The following is a 17,580-nucleotide window of genomic DNA, read 5'->3' on the forward strand; positions in this document are numbered from 1 at the left end:
ATGCCATTGGACAATTAAATGGTAATGCAAAAACTGCCAATCCTTCCTCCTCCCGGACAACTGCAAAACAGGCTTGCAAGCACTTGTGCAGACACCCTTTAGCATCACATGTAGAGTGAGTCCAATGTACTGCATTAAGTAAGTTTTCCTGTAATTATTGCAATTAAGAATTGCCAATAAGATGGAGTTTCAGTTTTAGTGGAACTGTTAAATTCACAACCAAAATGATGAGGATGTAGCACAAAGGCCCCAATTCAGCAAAGTACACAAGCATGTACTTAACTTTAAGTATATGAACAGCATCATTTATTACTTTGGCGAGTTTGGTTCTACATGCATCAGGGTATGTCTACACTACCAGCCTAGTTCGAACTAGGGTGGTTAATGTAGTCATACAAACTTGCAAATGAAGCCCGGGATTTGAATTTCCCGGGCTTCATTTGCATGTTGCCGGGCGCCGCCATTTTTAAATGTCCGCTAGTGCGGACTCCGTGCCCGCGGCTACACGCGGCACGAACGATCTAGTTCGTGCCGTGTGTAGCCGCGGGCACGGAGTCCGCACTAGCGGACATTTAAAAATGGCGGCGCCCGGCAACATGCAAATGAAGCCCGGGAAATTCAAATCCCGGGCTTCATTTGCAAGTTCGTATGACTACATTAACCACCCTAGTTCGAACTAGGCTGGTAGTGTAGACATACCCTAACTGAGTTATCAGTGTTCACATAAAATGCAATGGAAATTACAGCCTGTGGCAACAGTAGTTGTGTGCTTGCAATTACAAAAATTACAAAAACATGTTACTATGAATTTAAAAAGTTCTATGCTAACTGGAGACACACATGTGAATTTGGCACATGAGTGCATGCACACACATATTCATGTCCTGAGAAATGTTTGACAACATTTTCCTGAAGGTCAAAAAGAGGGGAAAAAATCTTTAAGTGCAACGTGCATCAGATATCCATAAAAATATGAAAAATTATTTACATACCAATATTATTCATTACCACAACATACTTTCTGCTTACCTACTGTTAAGGCATCAAAAAGCCGATGTATTGTGTCTATATCTTTGACAATCCCAGATTCTTGGATTCGCTTGACAAAATCATCCAAATGCATGTGCGTTTTTGGTAACTCAAAATTTTTGACATGGTCATCTACTTTTGTAACTTCTCTTTGTGTCTCCATCACTTGACTAATCAACCTCTTCAGCTCCGGCTTGCGCTCTGCTAGCGAACGTTCAGAAGGAGGTAGGCTTTCCACCATCTTCCGCACAAGATCAGTAGGGAAAATTCTTATGTCTGTTTTATATAGATTTTGAAAATCTGAAAGAGCATCCAGTAGTTTTCCTTGCATAACACCAATGAGTCCACGAAGGTAGAAATATCTCGCCAGCAATGCGGAGTTATCATGTTGTAAGATATTTATTGCTCTGGTGAGATGATTGATAAAATCTGTGTAGTAGGCATGAACACACTGACTCATAAGAGGAAAGTGAATTTCTGGGATCCTGAATGTACTAATTGATCTGGAGGTCAGTTTCACAACTTAAAAAAGAAAGAAGTAAAATGTAAAAGCAAAGAATAAAAGCATACAATCACCTTCAAACCAGAAATACTTAAAAAAAAAACACAACACTTTTCCTACATATCCTAAACTGTGCCCTATGTCCCCAGTAAGCCATTAAGTATGCCTGTGTACGAAATAAAATTGTTCACCATACACTTCTTGATGTCACCATAGACACTGATTCAGTAGTCCATCCCAATTCAACAAAACATTTAAGCACATGCTTTACTTCTGATACATGTTTAAATCCCATTGACTTGGCTAGGCAGAAATGAGCCTAAGCATGTACTAAATGTATTTTAGGTGGGAAAAGGATAAACAGGGACAGGAACTGGCTCAGGAAGCAGCGCCACACTGCAAATACTACAGTAGGTGTTAGCCCCTTGTGGCAGTTGCAGAATATCACAATTTTGAGTAGCCCTCAGTGTGATTTATCTCAGTGCATGGTCAGGCACTCACCAAGCAGCCAGAAGCTGAGGATGATGCACGTCACTACTTCATGCCTCCTGACCTTTGCTGTGTTTATGTGGTCAGTGTGATGATGTTCAGAACTGAAGGAGTCTGTCTAGCCAAGCTGTGGGCCAAAGATGTTTTTGAACAGACCCCCAAATATTTTTTTACTTACTAGCACTATTGTTATTTTTTATTAATATTTTTTTCTGGAATCTGGGCTTTGACTACACTTTGACCAATAAGTTTGGACTTTGACAAAAAATAATTGACTACCCCCAATTTACACTAGCAAAATTGTGGTAAGTCTTGTACTAAGTGTGCCTTATGTGGTATCACTGGAAAAGTGATAATCTGATTAATGTTATCTTGTTATAATGAGTATATCTACATTGTGAGCGAGGGGTTATGAAATGTTGATATATGTTTGTAACTCAAATATGTGGGTGTGGAAAATGGCCACAGGTTAGCTTTTTAGAAATAAAGGAGCTGTATACAAGGACACCTGCATGTTGTCCCTAAAGATACCTCATAGGGCAGACTGGCAAAGGTGCAAGCTAGAACCTGAAATTCAGACAAAGGATGGATCACGCAACACAGATGGGATTTTTTCCAGCAAAAAAAGTCAAGACATAAAACAGAAGCGAGCAAAATACAGCCTGCGCTCTGGTTCCAGCCTGCCAAACTGCCGGATTCAGCCCCCCACAGTCCTGCGGTCCAATGGGAGCCTCAAAAGCAGGCTCGGTAGCTGCTGTGCCCCCCCCCCCCCACACACACCACTCAAAGCAGCCAGCTACTGGGGCCATATGCTCTCTGTGCATCTCATGCCTGAGGGACGGGACACGCTTCATGCACTGCCCCTGCCCGCAGCACAATCTAACAGCTCCCACTGGTTGGAAACCAGCCAATGGGAGCTGCCTGGGCCATGCCTGTGATACATGGCCCCTGTACAAAGTGGAGGTGTGGCAAGCAAGGAGCCTGCCCGTGGCTGCCAGCCACATAAGGTAAGTGCCTCCCAGCAAGCACCTGCATCTGGCACCCTACTCCCTCCTGCACTCCAACGCCCTGCCCCTCCTTCACCTCTGTCCCAGGTCACAATCTCCTCCCAGACCCAGCACCCCTACAACATACATCCTTCCTCCAGGTCAGAATCCTCTCCTGTACCCATATACCCTCCCAGGCCCTGCACCTCCTCCTGCACCCTAATCCCTTGCTTCAGGTCACAACCCCCTCCTGCAGTAGGTTATAACCCAAACCCATGCACCTCCTCCTGCCCCCCTGCCTTAGGTCACAACCCCTTCCTAGACTCTGCACCTCCCACACTCCTCTTCTAGGTCTGTGTTGTCTCCTGCACCCCAAATCACAACCCCCTCCTTCACCCAAACTCCCTCCCAGAACCCACACCCCTTCTTGCTCTCTAATCCCATACCCTGAGCACCCTTTTGCACTCAACCTCCATCCCAAAGCCGCACTTCATCCATTAATATCATGGAAGAGCGCAGCCCTCAACCACTTATCAAATTCTTGAAGTAGACCCCTCCATCAGAAATTATGGCCCCTCCTCTGATATAAAAGGAGTGAACTTAAGTCCCTAGCCTCCTCTCTCCTACCACATCTCTGGACTGATAAATTTTAACAAGGTGATATTTTGAGCATAAGGACTGATGTCCACAATCTACTTGGGCAACCCAGAGAGAGACTTACAGAAATATATCAGATTTAACATCCCTCCTATTATTTTGGATGATATGCTCCCATCCAACTATAATGTATTTTACCGACTTTAAATATTTAATAACTCATTTCTTTTTCTTAGTTAATATATCGTTAGTTAGTTTAATAAGGATTGTCTACAGTGTTGGGTTTTTTGTGTATGACTGGAAGTATCCATTGACCTGGGTCCCCCGAAATTGTACAAACCTAAAGCATGGTGAATTGATTTAAATAACCTTTAACCATAAAAAAAAAAACTTTAAAAACAATGAACGGTCCTCTAGCTCCTTAGAGACTAACCAAAAATATAGATAGATGATTTAGTTACAGACTAACACAGCTACCCTTCTGAGACTTTCATCATCAAATCAGTTTGAGTGATAATATAGGCTGGAGTGTCTATGGTGACTATTTATGGCTCTAAGGCTGGGGTGGGCAAAAGGGCCTCCGCGGGCCAGATTCAGCCCATTGAGTGGGTTGATCTGGCCCATGGAGGCCCTGCCGCTCCCCCGCCCCCAGGCCAACTGGGGTCTGGGGGCAGGTGAGCGCACAAAGCTTCCTCCCGCCCTGTGAGCAGCACGCAGCGCTTTGAAGTGACACGCGCTGCTTGCAGGGCGGGAAGAGACGTCACGCGCTCCCCACCCCCAAGCCCTGATTGGCCTGGGGACAGGAGCCGCTTGCGAAGTTTTCTCCGCCCTCACCTCGCCATGTGAGGAGCGCATGGCACATTAAAGTGCCGTATACTCACAGGGCAGGAGCTGGGCGAGGGAAGCTGGGTGAAGTTTCCTTCAGAGCCTGGGGGCAGGGAAGCTGCGTGAAGCTTCCTTCGCCCTGTCCCGGCCCTGCAAGGAGTGTATGGTACTTCAAAGTGCCATGCGCTGCTCGCAGGGTGGGAGGAGGCTTCCCGCGCTTCCCCCGCTTCCAAGTTCTGATTGGCCTGGGGGTGGGGAGAGCTGTGCCAAGCTTCCCTCGCCCAGCTCCCGCCCTGCATGGGGGAGCCAGATGGAAACTTTGCACACTACTCCTGCCACCAGGCCAATCAGGACCTGGGGGCAGAGGAGTGTGTGAAGCCTCCTCCCACCCTGCCAGGGGCATGGGTGCCTAGTGGGAAGGGGGGGCAAAGGGGCTCCCTCACCCCCTGACCAATTATGGTCTGGAAGCGGGGAAGCCCAGAAGCATTCTGGCGCCGCCCTTTCCGGCCCGGCACCACTTCAAAAATTTTTGAAGTGTCCACTGGCCAAAAATTATTACCTTACACGGGGTAAGGTAAAACCAGTATATAGCACTTCAGGAATCCACATTCATTGCTTTGGTGAAATCTAATTATAGGACATACTACCAGTGTGTGTGTGCCTGCCCCGATTTCTGACAATCTGACCAGAAATTAAACAATGAGAAGACCTGTGGCACCTCATAGATTAACAGATTAATTGGAACATAAGCTTTCGTGGGTGAAGTCCCACTTCATCAGATGCATGACCAGAAATTGGCACTCTCAACTGTGAGCCATACCAGGGACCAGGACAATGAACACCCAAGTATCTGGTCCACGATGCCATAAGATGCAAATTTTTCCTTACCACGTTCTGTCTCTGATCTTCGGAGTGATGAAGGCCTAGCAGGACTATCGTAAGACTTAATATCTTGTAGATTAGGCATACTTATTACCATACGTTTACTAATCATATACTGAGGATTAAATCTTTTAGAAGCCATTTTCTCCGCAGTCAGTCTTCTTGGGCTATCAAGCATTGAATTTAATCTGAAGAAAACAATTTTAATTATATTTTAGATATGTTTATACATATTTACATATATTTTGCATATATTATACATCAGTATCAACAGAGAGAACAAATGTTTATTATTGTTGTTCTTTCTATATTACAGTAACACCTACCAACTCACTCTAGCTATGACCAATTTACAGCAGGACCTTTTGCAGTAAAGATGGGTCATCAATTACCTCTAAACTCATTTATACATAGGACATGATCCCACATTACTAACATTCTAAGAAATATCTGACATTGTCTTCAATGGAAGTAAAATCAAGCTTGGGGTAAACTATACTGAGAAAATGTTACCTATCTTCTTCAGACTGAGTGCTCAACTCAAGTTGGGCAAAGGCATCCATCCTTCTGTTCAAACGAGCTTTAAGAAAAGAGTGAAATATATAGGTCTCTAATACCTGCAATACACAACAGCAAATTGATATTACTGATCACAGAAGTATACATTTTTTATTAACAGCTTTCATCTACTTTTACTGACCTAACAGAAATAAATGCAAAAGCCCATAGGAATGCAAAGTTAAGGTTTCACAATTTAAATAAAATCAACCTCTGTACACATCAGTATAATTTTATGGTATACATTTTAATGGCAGACAGTAATATACTAAACTACAAATTTAATAATAAAAACAAACTAAATTTTATATTTTCTGATATTTTTATTGTAACTCTACAACTTTAACTTTCTTCATGATGTGGAAAAAAGGGCTCCTCACAGCTCCATGTTAAAATTCATCACTAAACTGAAGAGAGAAATTTGGGTGATATTCCTGCTGTTTACTGAATATTCCCCTCTTGTGAAAAAATCACTAAATAATCCCTCCTTAAGGTGATTTATTACTGAGACTCACAGAAACACATCTCAAGCCCCAAAATTTGCCCTTTAGAATAGACAAGATGGCAAAAAAATGTCAAATATTAAAGTCAAAAATACTACGCACACATGCAAATTTTTCCAAAAGGACTCCCTTCTTCCATTACCACTCCCAATGACAGAAAGTGAACACCATCATATGCAACCTATAATTTGTATCATTTCTAGAAACACAGTATAAACATTTCTAGTACAGGGTTCGTTATCTTGTTCACCAATGCACCAAACTACCCCACTGAGTCACATGTTTAAGTTTCATTCATGTTGTTTCCCCACTATTCATCTAGGTTTTTATACCATGTCTATGTGTATAGTACCTGACTTCCTTACAAATTTACTAAGGTGAATGCAAAATAGTATCTATAGCTTTGGTTGTAGTTATGAAAAAGTTTCTTTAAATGGGGAAACAAACAGATTCGCCAGTACTCGGGCATGCCTCTTCCCATCATAGAGTTTATCACAGATGAAGAGCCAGAGGAAATGCTGCTGACAGAACATAAGTGAATTTGAATAATATATTTAAGTATTTTAAAAAAATAAGGGAAAAAATAAATTGCATATATAATAAATTCTGCTTCAATGCAGTGGGGTAGTACTACAATTACCAATGGAACATTCCAACTCAAAATACATTTTTCTATATAAAATATTTCTAATAAACTTGTCAAAGTGACATCTTATTTACATGTATTTGTAACTTTATTTTCCCACTAGATGGCATGCTATATTGACAATTAGGACCTCAATGGGTTATTGCATTAAAAAGGCAATTTCCCCTCTGGATAATCACATCTCCATACCAAATGCTGTGAATGACCCATTTCCACCATGACTTCCACCCAAAGGGGAAAGGGGGTTCTGCAGGAGGAGCCGGTGCACATGGGGAGCCTGCCGCTACAGGCATGGAGAGGCACTTCTCTCCTGGCCCCAAGCTGCTGCAGTGAGAGGTATGGGGTATTCCTTTTTCCCTGGGGCAGCCTGCATACTGAACCTCTCATCCCTAGTCCCACCCTAGAGCAATGATTTAAAATGAAGAAAAACAACATTTCATCAAGTGAAGAATCCGAGCAATGCCATATAATTCTTCTAGTAAAATTATAAATTAAGCTTTTGTAAATTTTATAAGTACATTTCCAATGTTACTCATTCTGAGGAGTGAATCTGAAATGACAAATAGGATTTTGGATGCCTGCAGTCCCTCAAACTTTCCTACTTTGCCCCATAAGCATTCAATACTTCTTACAGTGACATTACTGTAAAAAGGAGTAGATTAAATATCATGTGAATCCTATACAGGCAGTCCCCGGGTTACATGGATCCGACTTACATCGGATCTCTACTTACAAACGGGGTGAGGCAACCCCACACTAGCTGCTTCCCCCCAGAAGACCAGGGAGACGCAAAGCTAGCGCCCCCCCCCCCCCCCCCCAGCAGACCAGGGAGACGCGGAGTGGCTTTTCTTAGCAGACACCTCAGCTTGAGAATAAAAGACTGAGGGAAGTGAGGTGTGGGAGAATAAAATTGAGCTCTGGAGAAATGTTTGGCTAGTTTTTCCCCTACAATATGTACCAGTTCCGACTTGCATACAAATTCAACTTAAGAACAAACCTACAGTCCCTATCTTGTACGTAACTCGGGGACTGCCTGTATTCCTTTGCTTTTGTCAGTTTAAATAGGAATTGCCATAGTGTATCAGATAGGGGCCTACCTAATCCAGAATCCTGTCTCCAAAAGTTGTCAGCATCAATTTGTTCAGAAGAACATGCAACCAAGCCCAAAGCAGGATTTGTATTTCTTCTAAAATTCAAGTTTGTTTGTTTTTTAAAACCTAATCCTTAAAATTTTTAATGTGTATCTTCCAGGTTTCAGTTATGGCAAGAATATCAATGTGAATACAATGCAATTCTTCCAGCAATATATCGACCTGCTCATCACTTGCGAGGGATCGCACAGTAAATGTTACAAAATGTTACAACATGTAGATCAATACAAATAGATGGTCTCAATACTGTAAGATTCTTTTCATCCTCTGCTCCCATATCCATCATCACCACGGAAGTGAGAGGGAACTGCACAGGACCGAAGGTCACACTGAATTACCGTACTGTTCATATTTGCTGTGGCCAAACAGTCACCTGGCGGCCAACTTTCTGGTGACGAACCTCTCAGTATTTTGCTAGGCTTGTCCTTGGACTGCAGACACACAGTCCACCACCAGGGCCATACTCAAAACCATTCCAGCTTGGGAGAACCTGCTGGAGCTTACGCTCCGCTGGCACAGCCTTCTCAAGAGCCCAGGGTCACCTCCACGCCACGATGAGGCAAAGGAGTAGGATTTCGTGGAGGAAGTCGTGGCAAAATGGAAGGATGCATTACAAATTCTCCTGGGAACAGTGGAAGAAAAGGTCAGTGGAGTTGAATTATTGTGTACCCGAAGGTGGCAGGAAACATTTCATGGATAATTTTATCATCTTGCTTCAGAGTGCTCACAATTAGCATAGGCAAATGGGCCACCATGAAAATAATTGTAGCCTCTGCACTAACATCCACTCCGGAAGGCGAGGAAGGGGAAAGGTTCTATGAAGAACTTAATAGGATTCTTCAGACGAAACCACACACAGAGTGGTGGTTGGCGACTTCAATGCCAAGGTGGGTACAGGGTAAGATCAAAAAAACTACATTGGACAATATGGTTCCAGTATAAGAAATGAAAGAGGCCAAAGGCTGGTTGATTATTATGCAGAAGCCTCGCGTATATACCTCATGAACACCTTCTTCAAGAAGAGGGTTGGAAGGCGATGGACTTGGTGAGCGCCGAATGATGCAATAAGAAATTAAATTGATTTTGTCCTGGTGAACAAGAGGCAACTTGTTACAGATGTAACAGTCATTTCAGAATCAGCCATCTGTATGTATACAGGCAGATAATCGATTGATTGGAGCAAGAGTCAAAATTAATATCATACCGGAAGAACAGATAAAGATGAGAGTTAGGCACTGCATGTGGGTACAATAGTTCTGCTCAGATCTGTTTAAGAATGCTGTCAACTCTTAGTTGCAGGAAACAGACAAAACTGAAGATACTGATTCCAATTACTGCTGTTTTTTAGCGGAGTTCAACAAATGTAAAAATGCTGCCACTGTGAAGAAGCCAAGAGTCTAGAAACCATCTTACCCAACAAACACTTGATCTTCTTGCCAAGCGGAGACACATGGCAGTCAAGACTGATACCAGGCTGGAGTATAAGCTCGTTTGTAAAATGTTGAGGAGAAAAATGATAGAAACAGCAAAAGGCAGTTGAAGAGAAAACCTGTTTGTGAACTTTTTGGCATGAAATACAACTAAGCTGAACTTTTCCAAGAGTGTTTGTTGACGAAGATGGTAAAAGAATGACAAGCAGATGTGAAATGGAACAAATTTGCTGGGAGTTGAGCAGGAGAAAGTTAGGTTGGATTGACTTTGGAAATCTGCAATGTTTTTGTTGATTCCAAACTTTCCACCACCATGAAAGCCCATCTTTTTAACACCAGTATCCTTCTGGTAATGTTGTATGGCTGTGAAACCTGGAATACAACGCTACAGAAGAATCAAAGTGGCAAACCACCCAAAGAGCAATGGAAAGATGCATGGAAGGTGTAAGTAGCTACAGTATATTACTACTGATGATCTGCACGCAAGAAGCAGTGTCACCGATATCATCCAAGCTATGGTATGACTGGAAAAGGAGATGGGCTGGCCAAGTAGCGAGGCAGACACACAATAGATGGACAGTGCATATACTCCATTGGTATCCATGAGACGTGAAAAGAACACGAGGAAGGCCTCCAGCATGTTTGGTGGATCTTTTATGGAGGGTTCACAGAAGTACATGGATGAGAACTGTGCAAAACCGGACAGCGTGGAAAAGCTGCGATCTGTATCAGTGACGAGACTATCCACATTGCTGAAATCATGGATCTTCTAAGTCCAAGTATTCCAAGTATGCAGTATCTTCCAGAGGTGAAGCTGCAAAATTGACTTTACCATCAATATAAATCACATGTGTAAAACTCTTGATGCCAGTTCAAAAATGTAAATTCCTAGACTGTAAATTTCTGTGGGTCACTTAGGGCAAAATTTACTCTTTTTGAGCACAAGAACTATGCCCACTTAAGTCGTATTTTGAAGCCTTAACTGCTGAGAGAGAGAAAATAATTACACAAAACAAGAGACTACCATTGTGCCTATGTTAAGAAAACAAATAGCTTATACAATATAGCCCAAATTTCAACAGTTTCATTTGAGTTTTTTTGTAATGATCTACTATATATTTCAGAGAGTTTGTCTGTACGTCTGTCTGTCCCCCAGCCGGAGGACATGTACCCTTCTTGTGCCTGATGCAGCAGCCATGGACAGGGTGCTTCTCACCTGCCCCCAAGCTGCTGGGGTGAGACAGGGCTGGGGTTATCTTCTCTCCCCACGGTACCTTGCATCCTGAACCCCTCCAACCCTAACCCTATCCCAGAACAATGAAGAAAAACAAAACATATTTGAATTAAGGACCTGAGCAATACCCAGGTAACTATTCTAGTAATTGAATAAGCTAGCAGGTGATTAGAATACATCAAGAATGTAATTACCTTTTTGTAAAATGGCTGATCCCCTGGTACCCTTGTTTTCAGAAACTCTTCACTATTAAATACTCTGTGCTCATAATTTAGATGGTCCTTTACCTCCCTGTTAATAAAGAATAATTTATATGTCTGGAAATTTCTTAAAGAAACACATACTTGCAGTGAAGCACTGGCACTAAAATAAACACACAGTAGTACCAGAAGGCAGATTGTATTTTGTGAACAGTTTTTAATCACTGAATCATAGAAAAGGACTGTAGAATCTTTTCAACAGAAGTAAAGCAGGCTACCTGCTATAACTGACATTTTCCATCAGAAAATTCACTAAGACTCACTGGGGTCAACTTTAGTATCTCAGCTACCATGCAGTAATATCTGCTTATTAATGTAATTATTTAGGCCCCATTCCTGCAATTACACCTGTGTGCGCAGACCCATGAAACCTCCAAGAATGCCACTTTGGGGCACCATACAGACAAAAAGATCTGTCTGTGCAGATCTAGCTGCAGGATTAGGATCTAATTTGTGCCATTACATTCCAAGGTATTTGATCATTTGTAGTGTTTTGTGGGCACACCCAGCTGCAATGTCCCCAAAGTTCAACCATAAAGCCAGTTTTACTGATAAATATGTTAAACAAAGATTCAATTCAGAAAGAGAGAGAGAGAAAAAAAGGGAGAACTAGTTAAAAAATGTGTCTACATTTTAGTGTGTGTATATTTTTTATGCCGCTCTTTATAATTTTCTTAAGGACAAAAACCATGTAGGTGTTCAGCCATATTTCTCAAGGTACTATCAAAGGGATGGGTAGATATCATCCACTCCCATTTTACAGATAGAAGAACTAATGTGCTTGAGGTCACAGACCTAATCACCAGCGGAGCCAAACTAAAACCCAAGACTCTCAACTGCCCAGTTTTGGGTACTGTTCACAGGACCATGCTGCATCCCACTGAGCCATAAATCACTGATAGATTATATTTTCTTAACTGCGTTATAGCAGTTTAAATATACATATGAATTTATAAAAAATGGTGGTTAATAAAATGATATAAACCTACATTATGTAGGGTTTCTTAAATATAAAACCTCTGTATACAAAAATACAGGACAATTTATTAAGGAGACTTAAAATAGACAGCTTGAGCTGCAAACAGATATTTCATTAACAAAGATTTACTTTCCTTCATTCCTGGACTCTGGTAGACAGAGCATTAGAAGACAGAAGAGACATTGCTGGAAAAAAGAACAAAAGAAAAAGTTTGAAGGAAGAAAAGAAGAAAGATGGCAACCCCATTGGCAGAACGCAAACAGATTTTAATTCTAGATTTAATTTGATCTATTTAGAGCGACCAAGCATCTACTCGTTGTTGCCAAGTATTTAACTGGGGATGTAAAAATTCATTTAAAAAGGAAACCGTGTAATCGCTAAAAATCACAGCAATTGCATACTGCGGACTATGCAGTAAGCTTTATACTGCAGGGCCACACCAAACCCTCCCTGGGAACAGGGTTGCCAGCCCCTGCCCATCCTGCTCCTGGGGAGGCTTTGATCCAGGTTTTGCAGTAGAAAGCATATTTAAGCTTTATACTGCAAAGCCCATACATAGCGCATGTAACCGTGTAACCACTATGATTTTTAAACTGCATTTTTACATGTCTACTCATTACATACAGTAGACATAACCTTCACAAATATATCTTGCAAATAAAAATTTCACTTACTGGAGAATCTCACTTACTTCAGAATCATCAACAGACCTTGAGTATTTTTATTCCTTTGTATTAAGTTATAATATCACCATGATAAATCTATCAGCAGAACATGGAGATCTCCCACTGGCAAATCTAAATTTACAGAATCTCTGTTCTTTCTCTGTGCTGTCCTTTATTTTCTTATAGGACCTGGATGCTAGAGTGACAGCTCTCCAAACACGCACAAACTTATGGCCATCACACATGAACGAGATGTTCACTAAATGCTCTGAACATGAAGAGGGACTATAAGAATATTTATGTATTGGGTTAGGATCTCCTGGAACCACTGAGAGGAAAATAAGTGATTAAGAGAATCTGGGAGAAGACCTGATAAGTACATTTTACTAACACTGAAATAATTTGTTTCTGCTCAAATCTACACAACCTTGCATTCATAAAGTGAGATCTGAGGCAACGAAGGGGACATACAAGGTTTTCCAGAAATGTCAAGGCAAATTACAATAGATTTCTGGGGCAAAGATTATAAAAGTGATAGACACCAACAAGATACATCAAAGCCAAGTTGACTGTTCTTTCATTTGCTTATGAGAAAATTAAATAAACTTATTGGTACTTTGATTTCTATCAATATGGCTGATGCCATCTGTAACCAGAATACAACACCCTTTCATTACTTTTCATTTCTTGTTTATGTTCTTACACTTTAAATTTCACAGGGTTGAGAAAGCAGACTCATCATACATAACTGACAGTAGGAAGTGTCAATGGGCTGCAAAGATCAATCACATCTGAACTCGTGCACAATGCCAGAGTCATACAGAGCTAAAGGATCATAAAAACAGTCCGACTTCAGTTCTGCATGCTGTCCACAGGCTAAGCATATTTTTATTTCTTCTCATGACTTGCAGTGCTTAGAAGATGCTCGTACTACTTGTACGACTGTTACTGCTATTTATACTGAACCATAACCTATCCTAAAATCCGAGAAATTTAGTCTAGGCCTTTCTCTTCCTGGTGTTTTCACATGAAATGGCAGTGTGTTCAAACCAAGAATTTTAATTTCTCAGGATATAGCAAAATACAATTAACTCTGTATCTAAAGTTATAGATGAAACTATAGCCAAATATGTGAACTGCTGAAATTTTCATACAGGCCACTAGCCACAAAATTCTTTTCATGGAACTTCAACAAATCTAGACACTGACAGCATCTAAAAAGAAAAATAACACAAAAATCCCAGAGATAGAGTAGGTGCAGATGTTAACATTTAGCATTTTATGGCATGCAAACAATATTATCACTACCTGAAAATGTTGACAATTAACTGCAACGTAATCTGCTGAACTTCAGTATTTAGTTTTTGCTGCCAAGCCCTCCTGCGCATTTGTAGTTCAATGAAGTCTGTATGCGAGCTGAGGTGACAGAGTTCTAGATCATAATGTAGCTGAAGATTCTCCACTCTAGGAACAAGAAAACTAATGAGCGCTCTTTTAAAATCCAAGTGTTTTGTTTCTTTTTTAATAAAAAGAAACTTGAATCTTACTCTACTTTCAACTAAAGAAATTACAAGATTTAATTGCAAGTGTTGCTATAAAACCAATAAGAGAAACTCTCAGAAAACATGGAACTTTGCACATCTCCAATGTACATACTCCCTGGAAACATTCTTGTGTGGTATGGCATTATTTGCCTCCTAATAAATCAGCAATAACTGCACTATATACCTGGCTTGTCAAACGAACTGACATATCTCTTTAAGGAGGTACGGGGTAGTAGAGAGGCACAAATGCTGTTCCAGAAGCAGAACCTGTCAATGAGGCAACACTGACTCAATCCCCAGGAACCTGATGAGTAGGGACTTGATAAAGAGCAAGCCCACCAGAAGAAGCTTCTTTTTCCCCTGCACCAGCAATTCCCTCTTTTGTAACCTACCGTAACGCTAATTCAGGGGGAGGATGAGACATTAAGGGCTTACCAGCAGGTTGCCTGGGGACCAGAATGGAAAAGCTGGGGTGAGGAGCTAGGCTTTCATCAGACCCTGAGGTTTATTTAAAGAATTGTGGAGTTACCTGCGCTATACATTATTATATGCTAGATAGCCCCAGACATATCCAGTGTCTCATGTCCTTCTAATACAGACAGATGATAATTATGGAATACTAACATAAGTAATCGTAAAAAAAGAAGCATTACACTGATCAGACAAAAAAGGGATACTGTGGTTGGGTCTATGACATATGCACTGTAACTATATAAAGTTACCTGTACAAAAAGTCCAATTTTCCCTGCCCCAGTTTTGTGTTTTTATTTAAATAAACAAAGTCTTAGCCACAAAGGCTACATCTACACTCCGGAGCTATTTAGGGATATTGGAAGTATCCCGTAATAGCTATTCCGCATCTTTTGAGCAAGCCCGTTATTTCAAAATATAATTGGCTCACTATTCCAACGTCCCTGTAAACCTCATTCCAGGAGGAGTAAGAGATGTTTTAGAACAGTGCTCTATTTTGAAATTAACTTGAAATAAGCTACGCAATTTATGTAGCTCAAATTGCACAGCTTATTTCAAGCTCCAGGTGCAGTGTAGATGCACCCAAAGAGTTTTCCATGGGATTTATCCTATTTACTGCATGAACCACTCAGGTTTCTTTTTACCTTTTTATAAACGTTTCTGCTGCTTGTGAAGGGACATCTGGAATTACAGCCTCATCTACAGATGGTTTTGAATGTGTAATGTTTCCATTATCAATGTTGATTAAAATTAAATCTTCAGCTTCCTTTAAAAAACAAACATGTTAATGATTAAATATAAATAATGGTGATAAAATATTTATTTCTTCTTGATGTAACATGCAGACACTTAAATATAACATGAGTTACTCCAGCATAGTGATTGAACTTAACTTGCCAGGAATGTATTGAAATGTATAATTGGAAAGGAATGGTCCAGTTCTATCCTAGCCTTTTGGAGGACTGAGAAAACTTCTCCATTATTTTTAATATAAATGAAATCTCACATTAATTTATGAGGGTTTCAAAGATAAAATACAAAGATTTGATGGTGTAATATTCTCTCCACGCAGAATTAATTGAGAAGTCCATAAATCCTCCACACATCAACATACATGTACAAACTGTGATAGCTGGACATTTACTGCACATTAGGGACAAACACTTCTGAATTAAGTTTAATACCTTTTGGGTCCATTGAAATAAAAATGCACTTGCTTATGTGTTACTATAATATTGTATATAAATTCTCTTAAAGGGAGGGGAATTTGGAAGTAAAGGAAAATTACCAAAAGGCAGAACAAAAGAAGCAGGTGACCCTAGCAAGAGTCTATACATGGACTCACCTGAGGAACTAGGAAAGAATTACATATTGCACCAGAGTAAGATGAGGGAGGCTGCTGTGTGGCATGACAAGCAAAGGAGTGAAAGTTCCCCCCATGTAGGGACATTGCCTTTAGGATGTAAAAATTTCATGAGTGGAGCACAGGTGTTCCATTCAAGTGGAATGGATATAGGGACAAATACTAAGGCCTTGTCTACACTAAAAAGAAGATCGCCACTGCCAAGACTGATTTTCCAGCATTTGATTTTGCAAGTCTTAACTAGACTTGCTAAATCAAATTTAGAGAGCTCCCCTGCCAGTCTCTGGTATTCCTTTTGCAAGGAGTAAGAGAAGCCAATGCCGTTGGCTCCTGTCAGCCTCCCACTGTGGAGACACCATGAAGCTTGGCTTAAGGTAAGCAAGACTCCAATTACATATTTTACGTAGCTGGAGTTGCGTATCTTAAGCTGAGCTGCTGGGTCTAGCATAGATCTGACTTAAATCTGTGCCCTGTGAGTGGACATACGGATCCTGAGATTGGGGCAATGGCTGGACTCCATTCAGATTGCAGAAGTTTACCAAACCCTGGAAATCCAGAACAGCAGAATTTTTTATTCCCCTCAGATCAGTCCTAAAATGTAGCCTGAAAGAGGTACACAATACTATCCATGAGGCAAGCTATCAGAATATATATATTTTTTAAAATCACCTCAGAACAATCCTTATTTCATTTTTATACTTAAAACGACTGGCGATATAAATATAAATCCAAGTATATTATTACTTGGATCCTGTAAACGTGCAGAAAGTTCTGAATTCATAAGTCTATTTGCAAGATCAAGGACTACAGAATTCAGATTATAATGCAGAGTACAAAAAAACCCTCAGTGTGACACCACAATAAGAATAATATCTGTAATTGTACCTGTGTTAGTTGCGCTAACACACACTAAACAGACTAATAATATTGTTACTACTATTTACTTTCATAGTTTAGGATGCTTAGTTTTGCATTTTACTGATCTTAGAATCAAGGTCCCTTCCAGTCTTATGATTCTGTGAGAGTGCACTCATGGCTGGACTAAGTATTATAGGGACCATCCCTCCTAAGTGTTTGTCTAACCTGCTCTTAAAAAACTCCAATGACGGAGATTCCACAACCTTCCTAGGAAATCTTGGACAAGATTAGTCTGGTTAATTTGGTTTACAAACATATTCATTAATCTTATACCTACTAGCACAATGCTGTTGCGTTTGGGTTTCCAAGCCGCAAAGGAATAACGGTTTCAAATATCCTTAAGCAAATGTAAATATCTAAATTTTGGGTCCAAACTACCTGTCAGTTTCACTTGGCGCAGTTAAGTTTTATTTTTCACTGAAAATGCTCTATGTCAACCCACAAAAAATATGTTAAATATAATTCAAAGAGAAGGAACAAACTCTGAATCAAATTCTGAAACTCCATTCTAAACTCACCTTTATATTGCTAAAAAGTTAAAGTGTTAA

General features: G+C 40.6%; 1 protein-coding gene across 3 annotated transcripts in view; it reads right to left on the bottom strand.

Moving 5' to 3' along the window:
- DENND3 (DENN domain containing 3) overlaps positions 1-17,580 on the bottom strand; it is an 84,062-nt gene that overhangs the window by 20,425 nt on the left and 46,057 nt on the right. For all 3 annotated transcript variants that reach the window (XM_089776147.1, XM_006123514.5, XM_025184882.3), the window contains 6 exons: positions 15,396-15,517; positions 14,045-14,200; positions 11,027-11,123; positions 5,824-5,927; positions 5,317-5,498; positions 1,030-1,551 (listed from right to left, as the gene is read on the bottom strand). In XM_089776147.1, coding sequence (XP_089632273.1) covers positions 1,030-1,551; positions 5,317-5,498; positions 5,824-5,927; positions 11,027-11,123; positions 14,045-14,200; positions 15,396-15,517 — 1,183 coding nt within the window. The remainder of the gene's footprint in view (positions 1-1,029; positions 1,552-5,316; positions 5,499-5,823; positions 5,928-11,026; positions 11,124-14,044; positions 14,201-15,395; positions 15,518-17,580) is intronic.

Source organism: Pelodiscus sinensis, chromosome 2 (genome assembly GCF_052426305.1).
Source record: "Pelodiscus sinensis isolate ZL-2025 chromosome 2, ASM5242630v1, whole genome shotgun sequence".
In the NCBI taxonomy this organism is placed as follows: domain Eukaryota; kingdom Metazoa; phylum Chordata; order Testudines; family Trionychidae; genus Pelodiscus; species Pelodiscus sinensis.